Genomic DNA, 19,783 nt, shown 5'->3' with positions numbered 1-19,783 from the left:
ATTAACCACGGTTGCTCCAATGGGCAGCTGGTTGATCCAACTAATTTATCATTTAGACTTTATGGCCACTAGGGATTTATTCTTTTACATGGTTTACTAATGTTTTAAGCCGAGCAAATTTTTGCATTAGGGAAATATGTTTGTATTGGAGAAGTAAATGAGGTTTTATTTAACTTTATTTAAAATATGTGCTAATTTATAACTTTTCTTCGTGGTATCTTAATAAAGACTTGATAAAGAAGGAAATGGATATAAAATATTGAACTTGTAAGTATTTTGACAGAGTACATTACTTCTTCTCATTAAAGTAGGTAGACGAACAGAGGTTGGCAAACTATGTTGGGTCAGCTGCTGGTTTTGTAAATCAGATTGTATTAGAACACAGCCACTCTCATCTATTTGCAAATTGTCTATGGCCATTTTAGCACTACAGAGGCAGAGCAGAATTGCAATACCATGTGGCCCAGAGGCCTAAAATATTTACTATCTGTACCTTTAAAAAAAAGTGTTACTTAGAAATTTTTTGAGTAAGTATATGTTCTTAAGAATTATGTATTAAACATTGTTTAATATTTTGTTTTGAATTGGCATTTTACTAAGAGATTCAATTTCTGAGGCTATAAAAAGAATTTTACATAGCAACAATCTTGAAGGGAATCTAAGCAAAGAAATCTCATTTCATCAATTGAGAGACAAGAGTGTGTCCTCAAGCCAAACAACTTGGAATCCAATCCCATCTCCATCATTACTAGTTTTGAGATCTTGAACAAGTTCCTTACATTTCTGTGCCAATTTTCTCATCTGTATATTGGGGATAATAACAGGATTTCTCTCATAGGATTATTATGAGGATTAAATGAGTAGAAGTTCTAAAGTGCTTGGAACAATGTCTGATACACAACATGAGGTGCTCACTATATTTAGCCATTATCATAATCATCATCATTTAAATGGAAACAAAATCCCTGGTTTCTAATATATTGTGGATACTCAATAAATAATAGCTGAATCTGAATATGAACAGTGATTATTACAGAAAATTGTGATGATTTAATTGAAGGGTTTGCATATTTAGTGTAAGGACTACACTTGAGTTCTGATGACATCTTTCCGTAAGGGAATACATATTTTCTTTCATCTTCCTCTCCCACTGCCACACTGGTCTTTCTCAAAAGGGTGAGAGAATTAGGCTAATTTTTTTTTTTAATTAGCAATATCTCATCTACTTGAAAACGTGTTACAATTTATAAGATTCATAGAAATAGACAATGTAAAGAGTTCCCTGAGGACAGGAACCACATCTGTATTGTTCACTTCTGTAACCCAGTGCTTTGCCCATATTAGATGCCCAGAAAATAACAATTGAGTTTATGAATGACCTCTGATATCTCTACATCCTTAATTCAGTCTTATTTTTATCCACTAAAATCATGAGATTAGTGAAATTGTTTAAGCACGTAAGGATAGTTTTACTGTTAATTTAGATTTTACCAATAAGCAAGAGTAGTACCATTGGTGGATTTATATGGGTTTGATATATTTGTATAATCCAAAAGAAAGATTGGAAAGGGATGACAAGTTGGTTAATTCATTCTTAACTGAAAGACAGTGGATAGCATAGCACATAAAAGCACTGGACTCTGGAGTAAAACTGCCTGTATTTCAGTCTCGGCTATGTGGTCTTGGTCAAGTTACCTTACCTCTTTGTGTATTAGCTTTCACATGTAAAATGGGAATGGCAGTAATAAGACTTCCTTATAAGGTATAATATTGTACATTTTGTGAGGATTAAATGAGTTAATACAAATATAACACTATATTATATTGATATTGTTAGATATTATTATTGAAATTGCTAAATTATTTGATAGTTTTACCCAAAGTTGAGATTAGTCTTGATCACTTATAAATAATTTTTATCTTTATGATTAGCCTTTTCAGAATTCTTTAGCTCATCATTAATGACTGTTATTCTCATAGCATTGGAGGTGTTGTACTGGTAAACCTGTCAGGGTCTGAAAAATCTGCTGGAAGAGATACAATAGGTAAGTACTTGACTCTGGATTCTCTCTGTTAGAGTAAACAAGAAAGTTACATGTGCGTGCTCATGTGCACAGATGAACGTACGAGGGGTAGGCACTAGCAGGGTGTTTTTTTTTTGAACTTTTCCTTTGGAAATAACATAAAAAAATGCGTAAATAGTTTAGTGAATTCTCATAGCCTTCACCCAGATTTTTCAAATGTTAACAACTTACATAAATATTGTACAGTTATAAAAATCAGAAATTAACGTTGATTATGATACTGTTATCTATAAAGCCTTTTCAAATTTTGCCATTTTTTCCACTAATGTTCTTTTTCTGATCCAGGATCATTTATTGCATTTAATTGTCGTGTTTCCTTAGTTTCCTTTAAATGCAGAAGTGTTCCTCAGTCTTCTTGTCTTTTATGACCTTGACACTTTTGTAGGGTACCACCTAGTTGGTTTGTAGAATGTTCCTCAATTTGCATTTGTCTGACATTTTCTTTGGTTAAATTGAGGTTGTGCATTTTTGGTAAGAATATAATGGAAGTGATATTGTTTCCTGATCAGTGCATTCTACCAAAAGGCACATGATATTGATTTGTCCTGTTGCTGGTAATGTTAATTTTAAGGTGGTTAAAATTAACCACCCTACTCCAGTGTAAAGTTACTAATATTTCCCACTGTAAGTAATAAGCATCTTGTGGGGGATACTTTGAGGCTATACAAATTTCCTGTTGCTGTCATATCTTCACCCACGAATATTGTCATTTACTCTTGATTCTTGATTCATAGTTACTGCTATGGTGAACGCTTAGATTTTGATCCATTGCTTAGACTTAACAAAAACAAAAGTAATCAGAACCTAGCTGGGCTGAGCATGGTGACTCATGCCTGTTATCCCAGTGCTTTGGGAGGCCAAGGTGGGAAGATCGCTTGAGGCCAGGAGTTCAATACCAGCCTGGGCAGCATAGTGAGACCTCATAATAAAAAATAAACCTAGATTAATTATTTCTCTTTGAATACTTCTTTAGATATTTGAGGTTTATTGAATAGAACAATGCTTTCTGAATTATTCCTAGCTACTACCCAGTGAGCTGTGCTTTGAACCTCCTCACCTCTTTCTCACCCAGAGCAGCTTTGTGTATATAAAACAATGTACGTATTTGGTATGTGCATGTGTATGCAAGATTTTGTTGACAGGCTTTTCCTTAGCTTTAAAAAAAGTTTGAAAATAATAAAAAAAGTAATAAAACATTCGTCTTTTGAATAATTGATTAAAGTATTGAATATGACCACTTGGCAGAACATTATTTAGCTGTTTGGAAAAGTTTAAATGTTTTTGAGAGTTAATAAAGAGAATCAGTATTTATTATTCATGTACTGTGAGATCTGTATTATGTTAGCTATTTCGGAACATTAAAAAGTATAAATTATGTGTTTGCAGTTTTCAAGGAGTTCTTGATTTGGAACAATATGAGATTTATAAAATGAAGCTACTAGGGATTAAACTAATACCATACTTGACAATAGTAAGTATTGTCTAAAACAGAAGACAGGACAGAAATACAGCCGATTAGAAAGAGGATGCTTTGTGGAAGAAATGGAACTTTAACAGAGCCTTTAAGATGGGAGTGGTAGTGCAATACATATTAAGAATGGTATATGGGGGTAAGGAAGACAATACAAGCAACAGCTTAGTGATGGAAAAAAACATTTGTTAAGTTGGAAAATGCCAGGTGTCAAGATTGTTTATGTAGGGTAAAATAAGAAACATGCATTTCTAAATTAAAAACAAAGTGTTACTTTGGAGTTGTATTATTATAATATGTATAGGTTTTGGTCGGATCATTGAGGTGAATGCTTTTGCATTTATTTGTTAACACATTAAACTCCTTCCTGTACTCCTAGAAGACTTGGATGGGGTAGGCTATACCTTTTCATTATATATCTTTATATCAATATAAAGGTGATTTATATCATTATATATGTTTTCACTTTTGTATATTCTTGCAATATTATCTGACACATTATTGGATTTTAAGCGTATATTGAATGAGCTAATGAGTGATTGCTTTAAATCACGTCCATTTTTACAGGTTCCATTTGGTCTCTTGCTGGAGCCATGCTCTATGCTGTCTATATTGTTATGATTAAGAGAAAAGTAGATAGAGAAGACAAGTTGGATATTCCAATGTTCTTTGGTAAGAATATATGTAACTTGGGAGGCTATTTACTCTAAATGATTAACACAGGGTTTTGCTTTTGTTTTTTGGAGGGAATAGGGAAGCCTTTTTTTTTCTTCCGTATGATTCTTTAAAACCATTTAAAGATTATGAAGGCCAGTCCCAATATTTTCCTTACTTTATCCTGCATAGTTGTGCACCTATGAGGGAGTGCCCATCTCCTCAGTGTGAGACAGAAAGAAACTCCTAACACTTTTTTCAAATTGATGTCTTCAGACTGCAAGTCAGATATTTATCTCACTGATAGGACAGATTTATGCTCTTATAAGCATGTGAGAGTTTACCTGCTGTATTTTACATTTTGCCATTTTTGAATAGTTAGCAAAGGACTGGGGAGACTGCCCCCGAATTATATGTTTAATGCTGTCGCAGTCTATGTACTTATGTACATTAAAAATTGTGGGCCATTTAAATGCTTTTCATTTGCATTTTATCTTTAAGACACAGACACTTTTATAACATAGATTCATTCTCAAATTACCCAATTATAGTTTCTGGATATGGTTTATAAATTTTCCTTTGCCTGACATCAGTTCAGGAAAGAACTTGCGATATCTGTAGGACTGCAGACGAAGAACACATTGACAAGATAATCTTTCAAAAGATATCTGAATATAAATAGATAAAGAAGCTCCGTGATAAGAGTTCAAAGTGCAGCTTACAAGGAGTCAGGAGACCTGGAATCCAGCTGTTGTAACTTTATTTATCTCACAGGCATCTGAAATATGAGGAAATTGGACTAGATGAATGGCCTCTAAACTGTGATTTAGGGAATAGGTAGGCTTCTGGGATGGTTGGAAGGAAATACAGTTGCATGCAGGGGTCTAGTTCTTGGACTCCTTTGCTGCTTCACCTGTGGAACAGCTCTACTTTGTTGAGCATTTTGCATTAGAATTTAATTTATAGTAAAGATTTTTCTTATGGCTGGGCATTGTGGCTCACGCCTGTGATCCCAGCACTTTGAGAGGCTGAAGCAGGAGGACTGCTTGAAGCCAGGGATTCAAGATCAGCCTGGGCAACATAGGGAGACTGCATTTCTATTTAATTTTTTTTAAAAAAGACTATTTTAAAACTATTTTAAAACTAAAAATAGATTAAATACTTGTACCTAAAGACTAACAAATATAAAATGTTTGAAAAGCCATGAGGCTGAATGATTGCTTAAATTCTTTTTAAATATAGAATTCAAGAAATATAGCATAATAGCCAGGTTTGGTTACATGTGTTTGTAATCCCAGCTGCATGAGAGGCTGAGGCAGGAGAATCACTTGAGTCCAGGAGTTCGAGTCTGCAGTGAGCTATGATTGTGTCTCTGCACTCTAGCCTGGGTAACAGAGTAAGATGCTGTCTCTTAAAAAAGAAAAGATAATTTTAATGATATTTTATTTGAGAGTCATAGAAAATTTTATTTGGAATGGAATAAAATGTTAGTTTTTTTAGTGTTATAGGTAGGTGGTTGGGTCAGTGGTACTTTTTAAAAATTTATACATTGACAACTTGCAAGAAAAATTGCTTAATTTACTCATATTAGGGAGAGTGCATATAGACACGTGGCTTGTGTTGGTCCTGTTCATATGTGATGTGATATGTAAAGCAATATTGATCTGCCCTGGGCTTTAGAATAGACAGGATTTGGAGAAGTTAGGATTGGCATGTTTGGGGCTCTTCAGGCAAGGGAGTGTGAGCAGAGGCTTAACAGGGAGCAGTGAGTAGATCTGAATGATTGTGCTGGAACTTCGCTTTGTGGAAGAAGAACAGAAAGGCATGTGGCGCCAGATTCTGGGCAGTCGAGGGAATAGGTGGGATCATTGGGACTTTTGTCTCTAGGTCAAAGGATGTTAATTTATGTGGGATTTCATAGACTCAGCACTTCAGGGACTAGAAAATAGATTTAGATCTTGGTAATGCCACATTTTGGTGTTTCATTAAAACAACTTTGTAATGTTATTTAAGCATTTTAGGTCACGTGTCCTTGCTGTATATGTGTTCTTTTGTTGTTGTTTTTTAATCAATAGATGTAAGTTGGTGTATTAGTCTGTTTTCACACTGCTGTAAAGAACTACCTGAGACTGGGTAATTTATAAACAAAAGAGGTTTAATTGACTCACAGTTCTGCATGGCTGGGGAGGCCTCAGGAGACTTATAATCATGACGTAAGGTGAAGGGGAAGCAAGGCATGTTTTACATACTGGCAAGAGAGAGAGAAGTTGAGAAGGGGGAACTGCCAAACACTTTAAAACCATCAAATCTTGTAAGAACTCACTATGATGGGAACAGCATGGGGGAAACCACCCCCATGATCCAGTCACTTCCCACCATGTCCCTCCCTGACACGTGGGGATTACAAGTCAAGATGAGATTTGGATGGGGACACAGAGCCAAACCATAATAGTTGGGCTCCCTAAAACAGGATATGAGATGGGGAATTTGTGTGGGTGATTTTTTGTGGGGAGTTCACTGAAGGAAAAACTTGCAGTGAAGGAAGCAAGATAGAGAAGGGGAAAGAACCGTGTGGCGCACAAGTATAACTGAGGTTTGGCCCAATTCATTGCAGGTACTGAGGCGGGGAGCAGAGGGAGAGCAGCTAATATGTCTGGGCCTTGAGTCGTGATGGCTGGCCTCGTAAAGCCTCCATCAGTTAGTCATGAGCTGCAGAAGATGGGGTGGAGTGGAGGGTGGGAACTTGCTGGGAAAGGAAGACTTATTTGCCCCCCTTCACAGAAGTGGGGTGGCTGTGAGTCTTTAGCATCAGACAGAGAGTGGGTGCTCCTGACCTGTTAAGATTTAACTAGGCATCCTAACGACTGGTTTATTATTTAGGTGACATAGTAAGTATCAATTATATATCTACTGTAATTTAATTTTCTTTTAAGAAAGCTGTATAGTTACATAAATCATATAGCAAATTTGTGACATAAACTGTGTAGGAAGTACAACAAAATTTATTATAGAATTGTAATCTTTTTTCTTTATGTTCTTTACTTTTACATGTATATAGTCATATATAAACTTAATTTCTATAATAATATTAGCTAACTTTTATTAAGTGCTTACCATGTGCCAGATACTATGCTATATTTTATGTGTTTTGTCTAATCTTCCCAGAAACCTAATTAAATATTATTAAATGTTATTTTATGCTTATAGATTGGAAAACTGAGGCTTAAAGAGGTATAAGGCTTGCACTACTATTGAGTGATATGTAGAGCTGGGATTGGACCCAGGCAGTCAGACTGCCGAGCACACACTTAACCACTATGTGGGATGGCTTTCCTTAATAACTAGTCAGTGGCACTTTGCTCATATGTTGAATAGCTCTTTGTGTGTACATACTTTCTCACTAACTAGTTAGAGGTCTGGGAATGCAGGAACCAAGAGTTTTATCTCCTTTGGAGCCTTCTTCCATTATTGCTCGCAAAGCACAAGTGTTTTGGACATAAATAATTGAATCAGAGAGCAAACCATCTAATTCCTCAAAATTAATTTAGGCTGAGTACACAAACACATACATACCAGTTATTTCTTTTAAGTTCTAGGGCACTATATTATCAGTAGCTAAGGTTAACAACCCTTCTTGTTGAGTTGTCCTAAGTGGTTTATTCCATAGTAGTTGCTCCCATACAATGTGGATAGTTGAACTGAGTGATCACCAGTTGCTTCAGACAGTTTTTTTTAATGGTGTTGAGCTATTCACAGGACTGACTTAAAAACAAACCAACAGAAGTTTTAGCTAAGGAAACCTCCCAGAGTGCTTTTGTGCAAAATCTAATTTTGATTTTAGAGTTAATAAGCTTGGAAAATAGAAATAAATCAATTTTAACTCTTGTCTCTTTTATACATGTTCAGGTTTTGTAGGTTTGTTTAATCTGCTGCTCTTATGGCCAGGTTTCTTTTTACTTCACTATACTGGATTTGAGGACTTCGAGTTTCCCAATAAAGTAGTATTAATGTGCATTATCATTAATGGCCTTATTGGAACAGTACTCTCAGAGTTCCTGTGGTTGTGGTATGTACTGTTTATTCTCCAATTATTATCAGTTGATTAATTTTTGGATATTTTAAGTGTTTATATTTGTCTGTTTGCTGGTGGCCCTTCCTGTGCACCCCATTCTGCAACACACATACAACTGAATACTTTAACTCCACTAGAGCAGGGACTTTGTTTTTTAACTTCTGTGTGCCCATTCTAGAGTAGTACCTTGTCCACAGAAGGAGCTCAGTAAATACTTGTTGAATGAAAGAATGAATATGAATGGTGTAAATCTGTAAAAATGTTTTAGAAAGTGGAGTATTATGCAAATGAAAGTAGTCATTATCTAATGGATATCCAAGCATATGAGGTATGTATGCCAAGTATGAGTGCATGAGTTCTAGTTGAGAATCCAGGAGATGGTGCTTATTTAAGAGGCTTTGGAATATCTGTTTGCTTGTTCATAGGTGTTTTTGTTTTATTTATTTTCAGGACCTTTCATATGGGTGAGCCAGATATGTAAACCTTAAACTGTGATTGATTTGAGATGTTAACATACTTTGATATGCTGTATATCCAATATACTGATATGCGATAATAAACTTAAAATAGTTTGAAGACAGTATCATGTATGGAGTTTGAGAGACCTTTCAAATAACAGAGCTTTATACTTAGTCCTATTTTTATTTAATAGAAATTTGAAATGAATAGAATGAATAAAACATAAGTGAGGCCGGGCGCGGTGGCTCACGCCTGTAATCCCAGCACTTTGGGAGGCCGAGGTGGGCGGATCACGAGGTCAGCAGATCGAGACCACGGTGAAACCCCATCTCTACTAAAAATACAAAAAATTAGCCGGGCGCAGTGGCGGGCGCCTGTAGTCCCAGCTACTCGGGAGGCTGAGGCAGGAGAATGGCGTGAACCCGGGAGGCGGAGCTTGCAGTGAGCCAAGATTGCACCACTGCACTCCAGCCTGGGCGACAGAGCGAGACTCCGTCTCAAAAAAAAAAAAAAAAAATAAGTGAATAAAATGAATTTTATTACATACCCATTGAAACTGTTAACTAGTTTTCCCTTGCAAAAGACTGCAACAGAAATAGACTTTTTTGTGGAGTCTTCCTTAATGCTCTGCCTATAGTGCTGTGTCTCCCTGCCCAGTTAAGAAATACCTATTTTCTTGGTATCCCCCATATCACTCTCTTTTGTGTAATACTTAAAGATTTACTTTGTATTGTAGTAATTTATGTTCTTATCTAAACTCCTTTGCTGATCTAAAATTCTTTAAAATCAATCCATTTGCTCATTAATTTTTTCATCTTTAGTTATGTACATTTTAGATACTCGATTTTTTTAACCTTAACTATTAACAGATGACAAAAGGCTTTAGCCTTTAGCTAAATTGGATCCACCTTAACAGCTGGATTAAGTCAAACAGGCTTTATAATTCTACCTCCCAGGTTTTTTATTATAGTACTCTGCATGATAAACATCCAAGAACATATGCTGTATTTGACCCCGAATGCTCTTTTCACAGAGCAGCTAAGTAGTGGGAACCACAAGTACTTGTTTCCTTTACCTCATCAATAAGGACTCGTTGTTCAGCCTCTGTTCATTACTTCTAGTGACACTTTATTGAGAGATAGCCCCTTTTATTGCAGGACAGCATTATTAATTCTGACATATACTGAGCTAGATTTTACTTGCCTATAACTTCCATGGATCTGTAGTCCTAACGATATACATTATGGTTTTATCTTGGCTTATAATTCATTTTCTCCTTATATGCCCAAATTATCAGTCTTTATAAATGGCTCATCTGTCTCCATTGGGTGTAATATTTTCTTTCAACTCAACACAATTGTATGCAGATAGATATTTCAAAATTTCATACCCACATTGATAATTCAAGGTGAAAATAAAGAGCTTACTTAGCTTTTGGTTAGGACAATTGTTAGAAAAATGGAAAACAACAAGAAAATATTTTTTAAGAATATTCAAGTCTTTCTTTTTTTATGCCAAGCCAAATCAAAAGAGTAACACATGATTTTAGTGTTCATGAAGGTGAGATATTTTTGCTTGGTGACAGAATCACATGTTGGCTTATCACTTCCTTAAAGTCTATGTGTGAAGTACTGTCCTGCAATGTTAATAATGCTGTTTTCTTTGTTATCTACAAATCATCACAAAACTGTAATAACTGTTCAACAGTTTTTTAAAAAAATTAATGAAATATAAGCTATACACCCAAAGTTGAATAATATCTGCAAACAGATCTTGAAAATAGCATAAAATATTTTGAGCTTTTTATACTTATATATTTGTATTTTTAATATTTGAAGAAAAACTTTGAGAGTCATCTTAATAACTTTATTATATTTTATGTTTCAATCCATCCTAGCCTCTTATCTTTACTCCTGATCTCACAGGCCTATATTATAGGATAGAAAGTCTTTGTTCAGTGTTTTTCTTTGGTTGTTTAATTTTTTAAATATAGAAATGTATATTTTCTTTTTTTTAGGGGCTGCTTTCTTACCTCATCATTGATAGGCACACTTGCACTAAGCCTTACAATACCTCTGTCCATAATAGCTGACATGTGTATGCAAAAGGTAAGGAAACTATTTATTATTCATAGATATTTTAGGTGTGTTATTAAAACAAACCTAATGAAAGTTGAGATGTGATTAAATTATAAGGATACAAACATAAATAATACTTGATGCTTTCTCTCCCAAGGTGCTTTACTACATAGAAATATAGAAAGTACCGAAGAAATAGATAATTTCCATTTTTAGCTTTTCCATTTTTTCCCTAAATTTCTAAGTTAAGGGCATCATCTTCATATGTAGTTCTCCAGTTTTTGAGCTGATTCTGTTCCAGATGTTCTTTGGTAAGTCACATTTTATCATACAAGCATTTTAGTTTCTGCGATAAACCCTGTCACAGGCTCCTTCACACTGTGCTGAATGAGCAGCACAGGAATCATGCTGTTTGCAGTAAAAGTTAGCCATCTCTCTCTGGACTCAGCAGAGTGGGTATCCCATCCCTTTTCTCTGAAGGCCTAGTATGGATGTGGGGATTCTCGTGATAAATATTGGCAATGCTAACACCACAGAAAAGAGAATCTGGGATGTTGCTGCCAGCAGCCTAGAAGGGAAGAGTTTATTCAGTGCTCCTGAGTGTAGCAGGAAGAACAGAAGTATGCTATTGCCCAGCACTGAAAGATGGAGCATAGCCATTTATCACACAGTTCAGTATATGTAGGCATTTAACTTTTAACTGCAACTACTAAGTCACAGAAGTGTATGTGTGTGTGTGTGTGTGTGTGTGTGTGTGTGTGTGTGTGTATGTGTGTTTTAGTCTAATATAATTTGAAGAGGGAAATACTTCAAGGCCCAAAGGCTTATAATGTGTACAAGCAATAATCAAAATTTTAAACCTATTTTTCTCTAGGTCTTAGCCAGGCACAGTGGCTCACGCCTGTAATCCCAGCACTTGGGAGGCCGAGGCAGGCAGATCACTTGAGGTTAGGAGTTTGAGACCAGCCTGGCCAGCATGGTGAAACCCCATCTCTACTAACAATACAAAAATTAGCTGGGTGTGATGGCAGGCACCTGTAATCCCAGCCACTTGGGAGGCTGAGGCAGGAGAATCACTTGAACCCGGGAGGCGGAGGTTGCAGTGAGCCAAGATCATGCCACTGCGCTCCAGCCTGGGCAACAGAACAAGACTCCATCTCAAAAAAAAAAAAAAAAAGATAAAAGCAAAATATGCTTAGTGCTGTATATCCTCTTTATTTATAAAATAATTCTTTACTGATATTTAACTTTGTTTTATGGTCAGTAAATTCTTATTTGTCATGGTTAAAGAACTGAGATTCTTTTCTTAATTGAGAATTAATTATCTTACATAACTTGCATTTTCAAAGAATGTGGATATTCTATATAACACTAACATTGCACATTATTACACATCATTCTTTTATAGATTTAAGTAATATCTAGGCCCTTCTTCATCTTCAGGTCATAATCCTGAATATGAACCAAACTGGTTGTGAAACTGGGAAGGTGCTACTTGTTAGAGGATTTTGGTAGACTACTGTGTAAGTCATCTTTATTGTACTGATATTTTAAAAACAAAAGCTTTCGTAGATTGAAAAAAATTGCAGCTTAATGTTCAGGAATTTTTAAGAAAATAGTCACAGGGGACCTAATTGTATTAAATGATTAGTCATTTCATAATTATCATTACAAACAATAATGGTTATAATTTGTTTAATAAAGTATTTTAGGGTAAAGACAAAACGGGGAAATGTATGCACATACAATTAATTATAAAAACATAACCAAACTTTAACTGATTGCCCAGTTCTGGATATGAAGACAATCAAGAAAAGATTTGGTGTTCTTGATTGTCTTCATATCTAGAACTGGGCAGTCAGTTAAAGGAGCAGGCTGTGTGTTGGTGTCAGGATTGAGGTTAGGGAGATTCCATCTGGAAAAAGCAGCAGTGTGTGTCCAGAACTGTAACACAAACATGATAAGAGAAATCTACTTTTCTAGGGTTTTTAGGTTTAATTAGCTAACTGTATTTATATATAGCTTCTGAAATGTTAGCATTTATTAACATTGTGCTTGAAACAAATTGGTTATTTAAATCTATTTATAATCATTTTATATAATAGAAAGCATCCTTGATCATATTCTATTTGATATTCAGATATATTTAGGAATTAGAAAAAAAATTTTTGTTTACATAGGTAATTTTCTTTGTTGTAATAAATGGCTTCATTTCTTTTGTCTTAGCTTGTTGGAAATCAAATTAGAAGTTTTTATTATGAGACAACATATAAACAGCTACATTGTGGAAAGTGAACTTGCCTTCTAAAGTCTTCTAGGGCTTTATCTATCTTTATTAAGTTTGCTTTGATTCAGTTATGAAATAAGGTTTTTTAGTTGAATATTCATGAAATAATTCTATCAACTATATCTACATTTTTAATCGCATTATTTATAACTTCTTAATACCTTTTCTGATCTTGGATAATTTAAATGCAGCATGGTTTTTCCTGATTATTAGTCATTCTGGCAAATATTCCAGGAATATGTTAAAATATATTGGTAATTTCATAACTAAATGAAGGCTTTTCAGTTTAATGACTATTCTTTCCGGGGTGTTCTTAGGCTGACTCAGTCATTGTTTATGAATACCATAGAAATAGGGCATGCATGTTAAAAATTGTCCGTTATTATTCTTGTGTTATGCATTGTGAGTTCCCTCATAAAAGACATTATGCTCACAAAACTCGTTTACTCTGACTAATGGTGCTATGAAATGGAATAGTATATGTTTTCCACCAGAGGGAGTCTTACCTATGATTCCATGCCCTTTTTTTTTTTTTAATTCTCAAAGAGGGCAAACACAGTTTTCCTTCCCTATTTTATAGATAGAAGTTACTATTTTCATCATTATTTTTAAAGCAAACCTCCTGTGTGTTACACTTAAGTCTCAGTGGTTGATCAGTGTAGGCTTCTTTGACAATCGTTTCTGATCTTTAGCTGATTCTAGATGGTAAAAGTGAACTAGTGAAAGGGAAGAATGAGTTTTGTTTTGGATGGCATCTCATTATTTTTTATTTTCTTTTTATTTATATATTTGTTTTTCTTATTTTTTTCTTTTTGATTTTAATACCTCCACCCTACTTACAAATATTTTTTATTTTCTTGACAACCGTGATAAATGATGGATTGGAGGATCAGACTTGTTGACATCACTGATGAGGCTTGTCTTGTTGCTAGTCTTCTCTGGCTAACATTCCTTAGTAAAAATATTTCTATTTTTTTCTTTATTTTATTTGGTCATTATTTCATTTTGAGCTTTTTTCATTTATTACTAGATAAGCGAGTTTCGAGTGTCAAATTTGCACTTAATTTGTTTTTGGTACTGTCATAAGGACTGTAGCATACACAGCATACTACAACTGTAACTTTTTACGAAAATATACATTTTTTGAAGATGACTTCAGAAACTGAGGGAGAGAGACCCACTTGAGACTAGGCGGCAAACAGTGAAGAAGAAATGAGCAACATGGTGTGCAGGAGCAAAGTTTCACACTGTATATCTCTACTCTAAGTGTACAATGCCTATAAATGGAAAGTATGCTTTCTTGGCTTTCCTTTAGCCTATTTTCCAAGCAAGAACTATTGTTGTTGGTAATTTAGGTACATGGAATAGTAAGTTGAAGTCTTGAATTCTTATTTAATAATAATGCACTTAATACATTGTCAGTGTTTAATTTTGTCTTCCCATTGTTCTTATTCCTGCTAGTTTTCACAAATAGAAAACTTACACTGAAGGGGAAAATTGCCTTAATGATAATTGTGGGTGTGTTTTTTCCTCTATCTTTTATTTTTAGGTGCAGTTTTCTTGGTTATTTTTTGCAGGAGCTATCCCTGTATTTTTTTCATTTTTTATTGTAACTCTCCTATGCCATTATAATAATTGGGATCCTGTGATGGTGGGAATCAGAAGAATATTTGCTTTTATATGCAGAAAACATCGAATTCAGAGGTACGTTTAGTCCCAATACACATTTTTAAAAATAGTGTTTGCTAGATAACTGAGAATTGCATCATGCTGGCCTAGCTTTTAGAGATTTTGTGAGGAATTATTGAAAGATGATAACTTATATGTTACGGCAGATGAAAATAATTTGTTTAGATCTTTTGGGTAATAAGATTCTTTCTCTTTCTTTCTTTCTTTCTTTCTTCTTTCTTTCTTTCTTTCTTTCTTTCTTTCTTTCTTTCTTTCTTTCTTTTTCTTTCTCTCTCTTTTTCTTTCCTTTTCTTTCCCTCTTTCTTTCTTCTCTTTCTTCTCTTTCTTCTTTTTTTCTCTTTCTTGACAGAGTCTTGCTCTGTAGCCCAGCCTGGAGTGCAATGGCACGATCTCAGCTCACTGCAACCTCTGCCTCCTGGGTTCAAGTGATTCTCCTGCCTCAGCCTCCTGAGTAGCTGGGATTACAGGCGTGCACCACCTTGCCCAGCTAATTTTTGTATTTTTAATAGAGGCAGGTTTCACCGTGTTGGCCAGGCTGGCTTTGAATTCCCGACCACAAGTGATTTGCCTGCCTAGTAACTACATTTTTTTAAAAAAAATATGATTCACAGGTAATACCAAAAGGTTTACTGTTTTGCCGTAACAAACTTAAATACAGAAAACTTTTATTGGTTTGAACATAATTCATGATAGAATAGTATTGCCTCAGTTTTTCTTTCCAATTTCTTTCTTTTTAAGAATGAAAGCTTTTTACATTTTGCTATAAAAAGAACTTGGTTCCAGTGACTCTGGAGCTCAAGACCAGCCTGGGCAAAATATCAAGACCCTGTCTCTAAGAAAATTTAAAAAAAAATTACCCAGACACGATGGCATATACCTGTAGTCCCAAGCTACTTGGGAGGCTGAGGTAGGAGGATCACTTGAGCCCAGGAATTCAAAGCTGCAGTGAACTATAATAGTACCACTACACTTTAGCCTGGGTGACAAAGTGATACCCTGTCTCTTATTTAAAAAACAAAAAGTGAGACCCTATCTCTTATTTAAAAAACAAAAAACAAAAAACGCTAACCTGGGACAAGTTCTTGGGAAATTTTATCCTAGTGTTGGTTCTGCCACTGACTTGCATCCTGTCCACATAGCTTCAGCCAATGGAATAAATAAGGTTTGAGGTTCCTTTTCAGCTCTAAAGCTTTCCTTAATTATTGCTTTTTTTTTTCTTAAGAGTTCCAGAAGACAGTGAACAGTGTGAGAGTCTCATCTCTATGCACAGTGTTTCTCAGGAGGATGGAGCTAGTTAGCTGTTTGTTGTCTGTAGCCCAGGTTTGTATGTGAGCTGGGTTTAGTATTGAATAAGGTTCTTATCTGTGTCATATTCAAAGGGTTGATTTTCTATAATTAGTTGTTTGAGAGGCAATACAGCCTTAGAGGCTAAAGAGGCTAAAGCCTGGACTCCAGTTCCGTCTTCTCCACATACTAGCTGTGTGGCCCTATGCAAGGTTCTTAATCTCTTGATGCTCCGGCTTTCTTATTTGTGAAATGGGATTACAGTAGAACCTCCCTTATGAGGGTGTTAAAATAGTAAATACTTGGTAAATATAAAGTATGTATAATAGTGCCTGACTCAAATGATCAGAAAGTTTTAACTTATTTTTATTCATGCTAAGGGTCATTTTATTTAATAATATGCTTTAGAAAAATATTTTTTTCTCTGATGATAAAAGAAAAATGTAATATCCTGGGGTACAATATACTGGTTGGAAAATACTAGTCTTTATGTGTGTGTTTTACATAACTGGCACAGTGTTTATCCTCATTCTCTGACATTGCTTTGTCATTTAACAATGCTTCTGGAATATTTTTCCATTTTTTACATTTTAAGAAATAGTGTCTTTTATATGTCTTCGATGATAGAGTACATGACATTTAATATTTTGCTGAATGACAGCTTGAATTAAATGTAACATACAGATTTTGCAGGTACATAAGTGATTATTTAGAATGAAAGATCACAATAAACTACTAGAATTTTTCTAGTTTTTCTAAGACATCTTTAGGCAATTTATATTGAAATGTTTCTTGATTGCTACTGAGTTTTCCCTCCCTATCTAGAACATTGTACAACTCCTGTCAGTTGTTAACACTTATATTAGGCTTGAAGATTAAGTTTTGTTATCCTCATGGTAAACTTGCTTCTAACCTACAGCTAATGGTCCTGGTTTTCTGTTTTTCTTTAGTGTGCTGTTTTTAAATCTAGTTTATACCTGCACATGGTTTGAGCTCTAGTTCTCCAAGTCTTTTTGTACAAGGCAGTTACCCCTGCCCTTCCCTGCCCTGCTCATCCTGCTTTCATTTTCTTCCCACTCTGAGGAAATTAAACTCTTAGCTGATTCTTTTGGTATTTTCCTTCTTGTCTCCCTAAGTATCACGCTTATGACTTGTGTTTCATGAGTTCTCGGTTTTAGGCATCTTCAGCTGACTTTCCCACTAAGATCAATGAGGACAGATTATTTTCAAGTTTACTCCTCCTCTGCTCCCACCTCATATGCCTCCTGTCTCCATATCAGTTCGGCCTCCTCATCATCCCTGTATAGTTATTGCATAATTTTGGATAGATCTGTAGTCAGTGTTTATATTGTTGTCACTAAAAAATTGTTACTTATAACTGAGCTATGTAGGATTCGTCCTGGTATTTCCCTTATCCAGAGATTCTCTGTTACTACCCTTTTTGGAGAGTAAACCTTAAAGTCTTCTCCTGGGATAGAGAAAAGGCACTTGACCAACTGTGAAAAGTAAGAGAGGGCATCTGAGTGTCTGTCTGCTTTTTCTATAGACATTATACCAGTCTTCTTGTTTTTAGTTGTTTCTTCACCCCTCCTTACAGAGATATCTGGTCCTGTTTTTCCATTGCTAACCAAGAGTTGGCTGTTATTTTCTCATCTCTCTACTTTTCTTTTTGTCCATGTGGTTTATTCCTTTTAAGAAAAAAATTCCAGGCTGGGCATAGTAACTCATGCCTGTAATCCTAGCATTTTGGGAGGCCAAGGAGGGAGGATCACTTGAGCTCAGGAGTTTGAGACTAGCCTGGGCAACATAGTGAGACCTTATTTCTGTTAAAAAATATATTTTTTTAACCCTTTGTTTCCTTTTTAGTGAGGTTTTGGAGAACAAGTGGAACTAAATATATGTTTATGTGCCATCTTTAAATTTAAAAAAACGTAAACACAATTACAGTAAGTCCTCACTTAACATCATCAGTAGGTTCTTATAAACTGTGACTTTACGCAAAATTACAGCAAAACTTTTTTTTTTGCATCAACATTATAACATAACAACACTGAACGAAAAAATGTTATTCGGGGACCTAAAGTCAGTTTCCTAGAACCTATGACATTAAGTGAGGACTTTGTATTCTTGAAAGCTTTTTAATGCTGTAATTTATGCATTATTTTTCTTGGGTATGCTGTGCATTGTTCTCATACTCACACTTAAACCTACCCATATCCAGCAAGGTTTCAGTATTTTTAGAAGTGAGAGCTGTGTAAAGAAGAGAGTGAAGACTAGAGAGGATGGATTGCAATAGAGTAGAATAGACTGGGCAGGTGTCTTTGTCTTTGCAGGAGTAATAGTGGAATATACCAGGAGTACAACTAACTGCTAATACACAGTCTTTAGTGTTGATGTCAGCTTTTGACATTGCTATAGAAGTCACATTCATAAGTTCTTAGTACTCCAAATTTGAGTATCCAGTTATTAATTATGTATACAGTGAAAATAGGTATTTCAATTTTAAGATAATTTGCTTTTTAAAATGTAAACTATAGAAAACTAAAACTGTGAAATTATAATCTAATCACATTTCTGTGGTTTCTGTTTTTAGCTTGATAATGGAACTATACAGCGAAGAGACAATCTCTGGCAAGTTTTTGTAGAAAAAATGTTTCAGTGCCTAGTCTGAAAAATAACAGTTTCAGTTCTTTGAAACTCTAAAATATATTTTTCTCATACCTGTTTTCTTCATTTTCATAATGAAGCACTTTGCTATGTAGCTGTGTACATATCACTACAGTTATAGGAAGTTTCAGTCTACAGTCCATCCAAAGGACCAACCTGCCTTACACATCTCAAGGAATTCAGCTGTTGAAATCATTTGAACTAATCAAGGAATAAATCCTAATGTTCTGGGACTTTATTTTCACACGTTAAATGCTGGAATATATTATGAAAATGTTTTCGAGAAATCACTTAAGTGTTCATAGACCAGTATTTCTGACAGGTAAAATGCTAAAATAAGCTACCTGTAATAAATGTGGATTATATTTTTGGGTTTTGTAGAATATTGCAAATTAACTACACAAAAAATGTTTAATTTATGCAACAAGCATGTTTGTGCAAATTTCATGGGACTTTAAAAAGAATAAGTATTTGAGAAAATATCTGGTTCACTTACACTACATTTACTGTATTATTCTTTTATAGCATTAGGTGCCTTGTATTTTAAATCTGTGACAAACCGTGGCAAATTTTTAAAGGGGAAGTATTATTATAAAATGAAGAAATATGTATTTCTAAAGGCTATATTGCTGTAAACTTAATTGATAAAGCTCTGTTTAATTTAGAGTTTTGAAGAAATAGTCTCCCTTCAATTAAGAAATTTTCATAATGGAATGATTTAAATTGAAGTGACAAAGAGTATTATTAAAATACAATGTTTATACGTGTATTTGTGTATTGTAGATGTATCAAGTGATTTCTAATTTTTTTCACATATGAATGGGCCAGATTACTCTAGAACTAGATGTCTCTTCTTTAAATAATTTTAGTTTTCCTGAATAAATTTGTAATGGTTAAAGTACCAAGTAAGTAAGGCGAGAAGGGATTCTGTTTTTAAAATCACATCAGAACTTTTCCTCTACTAAGATTATAAATTAAATGTAAAATACTCCTAATTGCAATTCTTAAACTTAGGCCTTACATGTACTTATTATGCAA

At 34.7% G+C, this 19,783-nt stretch overlaps 1 protein-coding gene across 1 annotated transcript; it reads left to right on the top strand.

The window, feature by feature from the left end:
• The first annotated feature begins 1,713 nt into the window (after positions 1 to 1,713).
• On the top strand, positions 1,714 to 19,012 carry LOC129528141 (solute carrier family 35 member F5). The gene is made up of 7 exons (XM_063709005.1): positions 1,714 to 2,045; positions 4,123 to 4,227; positions 8,116 to 8,275; positions 10,758 to 10,848; positions 14,655 to 14,809; positions 16,017 to 16,114; positions 18,672 to 19,012. Exons 2-6 carry the CDS (start codon positions 4,149 to 4,151, stop codon positions 16,090 to 16,092), a joined length of 561 nt encoding a protein of 186 aa, XP_063565075.1. The 5' UTR covers positions 1,714 to 2,045; positions 4,123 to 4,148; the 3' UTR covers positions 16,093 to 16,114; positions 18,672 to 19,012.
• The last annotated feature ends 771 nt before the right edge of the window (positions 19,013 to 19,783 follow it).

The sequence above is a fragment of the Gorilla gorilla genome, chromosome 7, assembly GCF_029281585.2.
Source record: "Gorilla gorilla gorilla isolate KB3781 chromosome 7, NHGRI_mGorGor1-v2.1_pri, whole genome shotgun sequence".
NCBI classification, from domain to species: Eukaryota; Metazoa; Chordata; class Mammalia; order Primates; family Hominidae; genus Gorilla; species Gorilla gorilla.
This window is presented reverse-complemented; position numbering and strand designations above follow the sequence as displayed.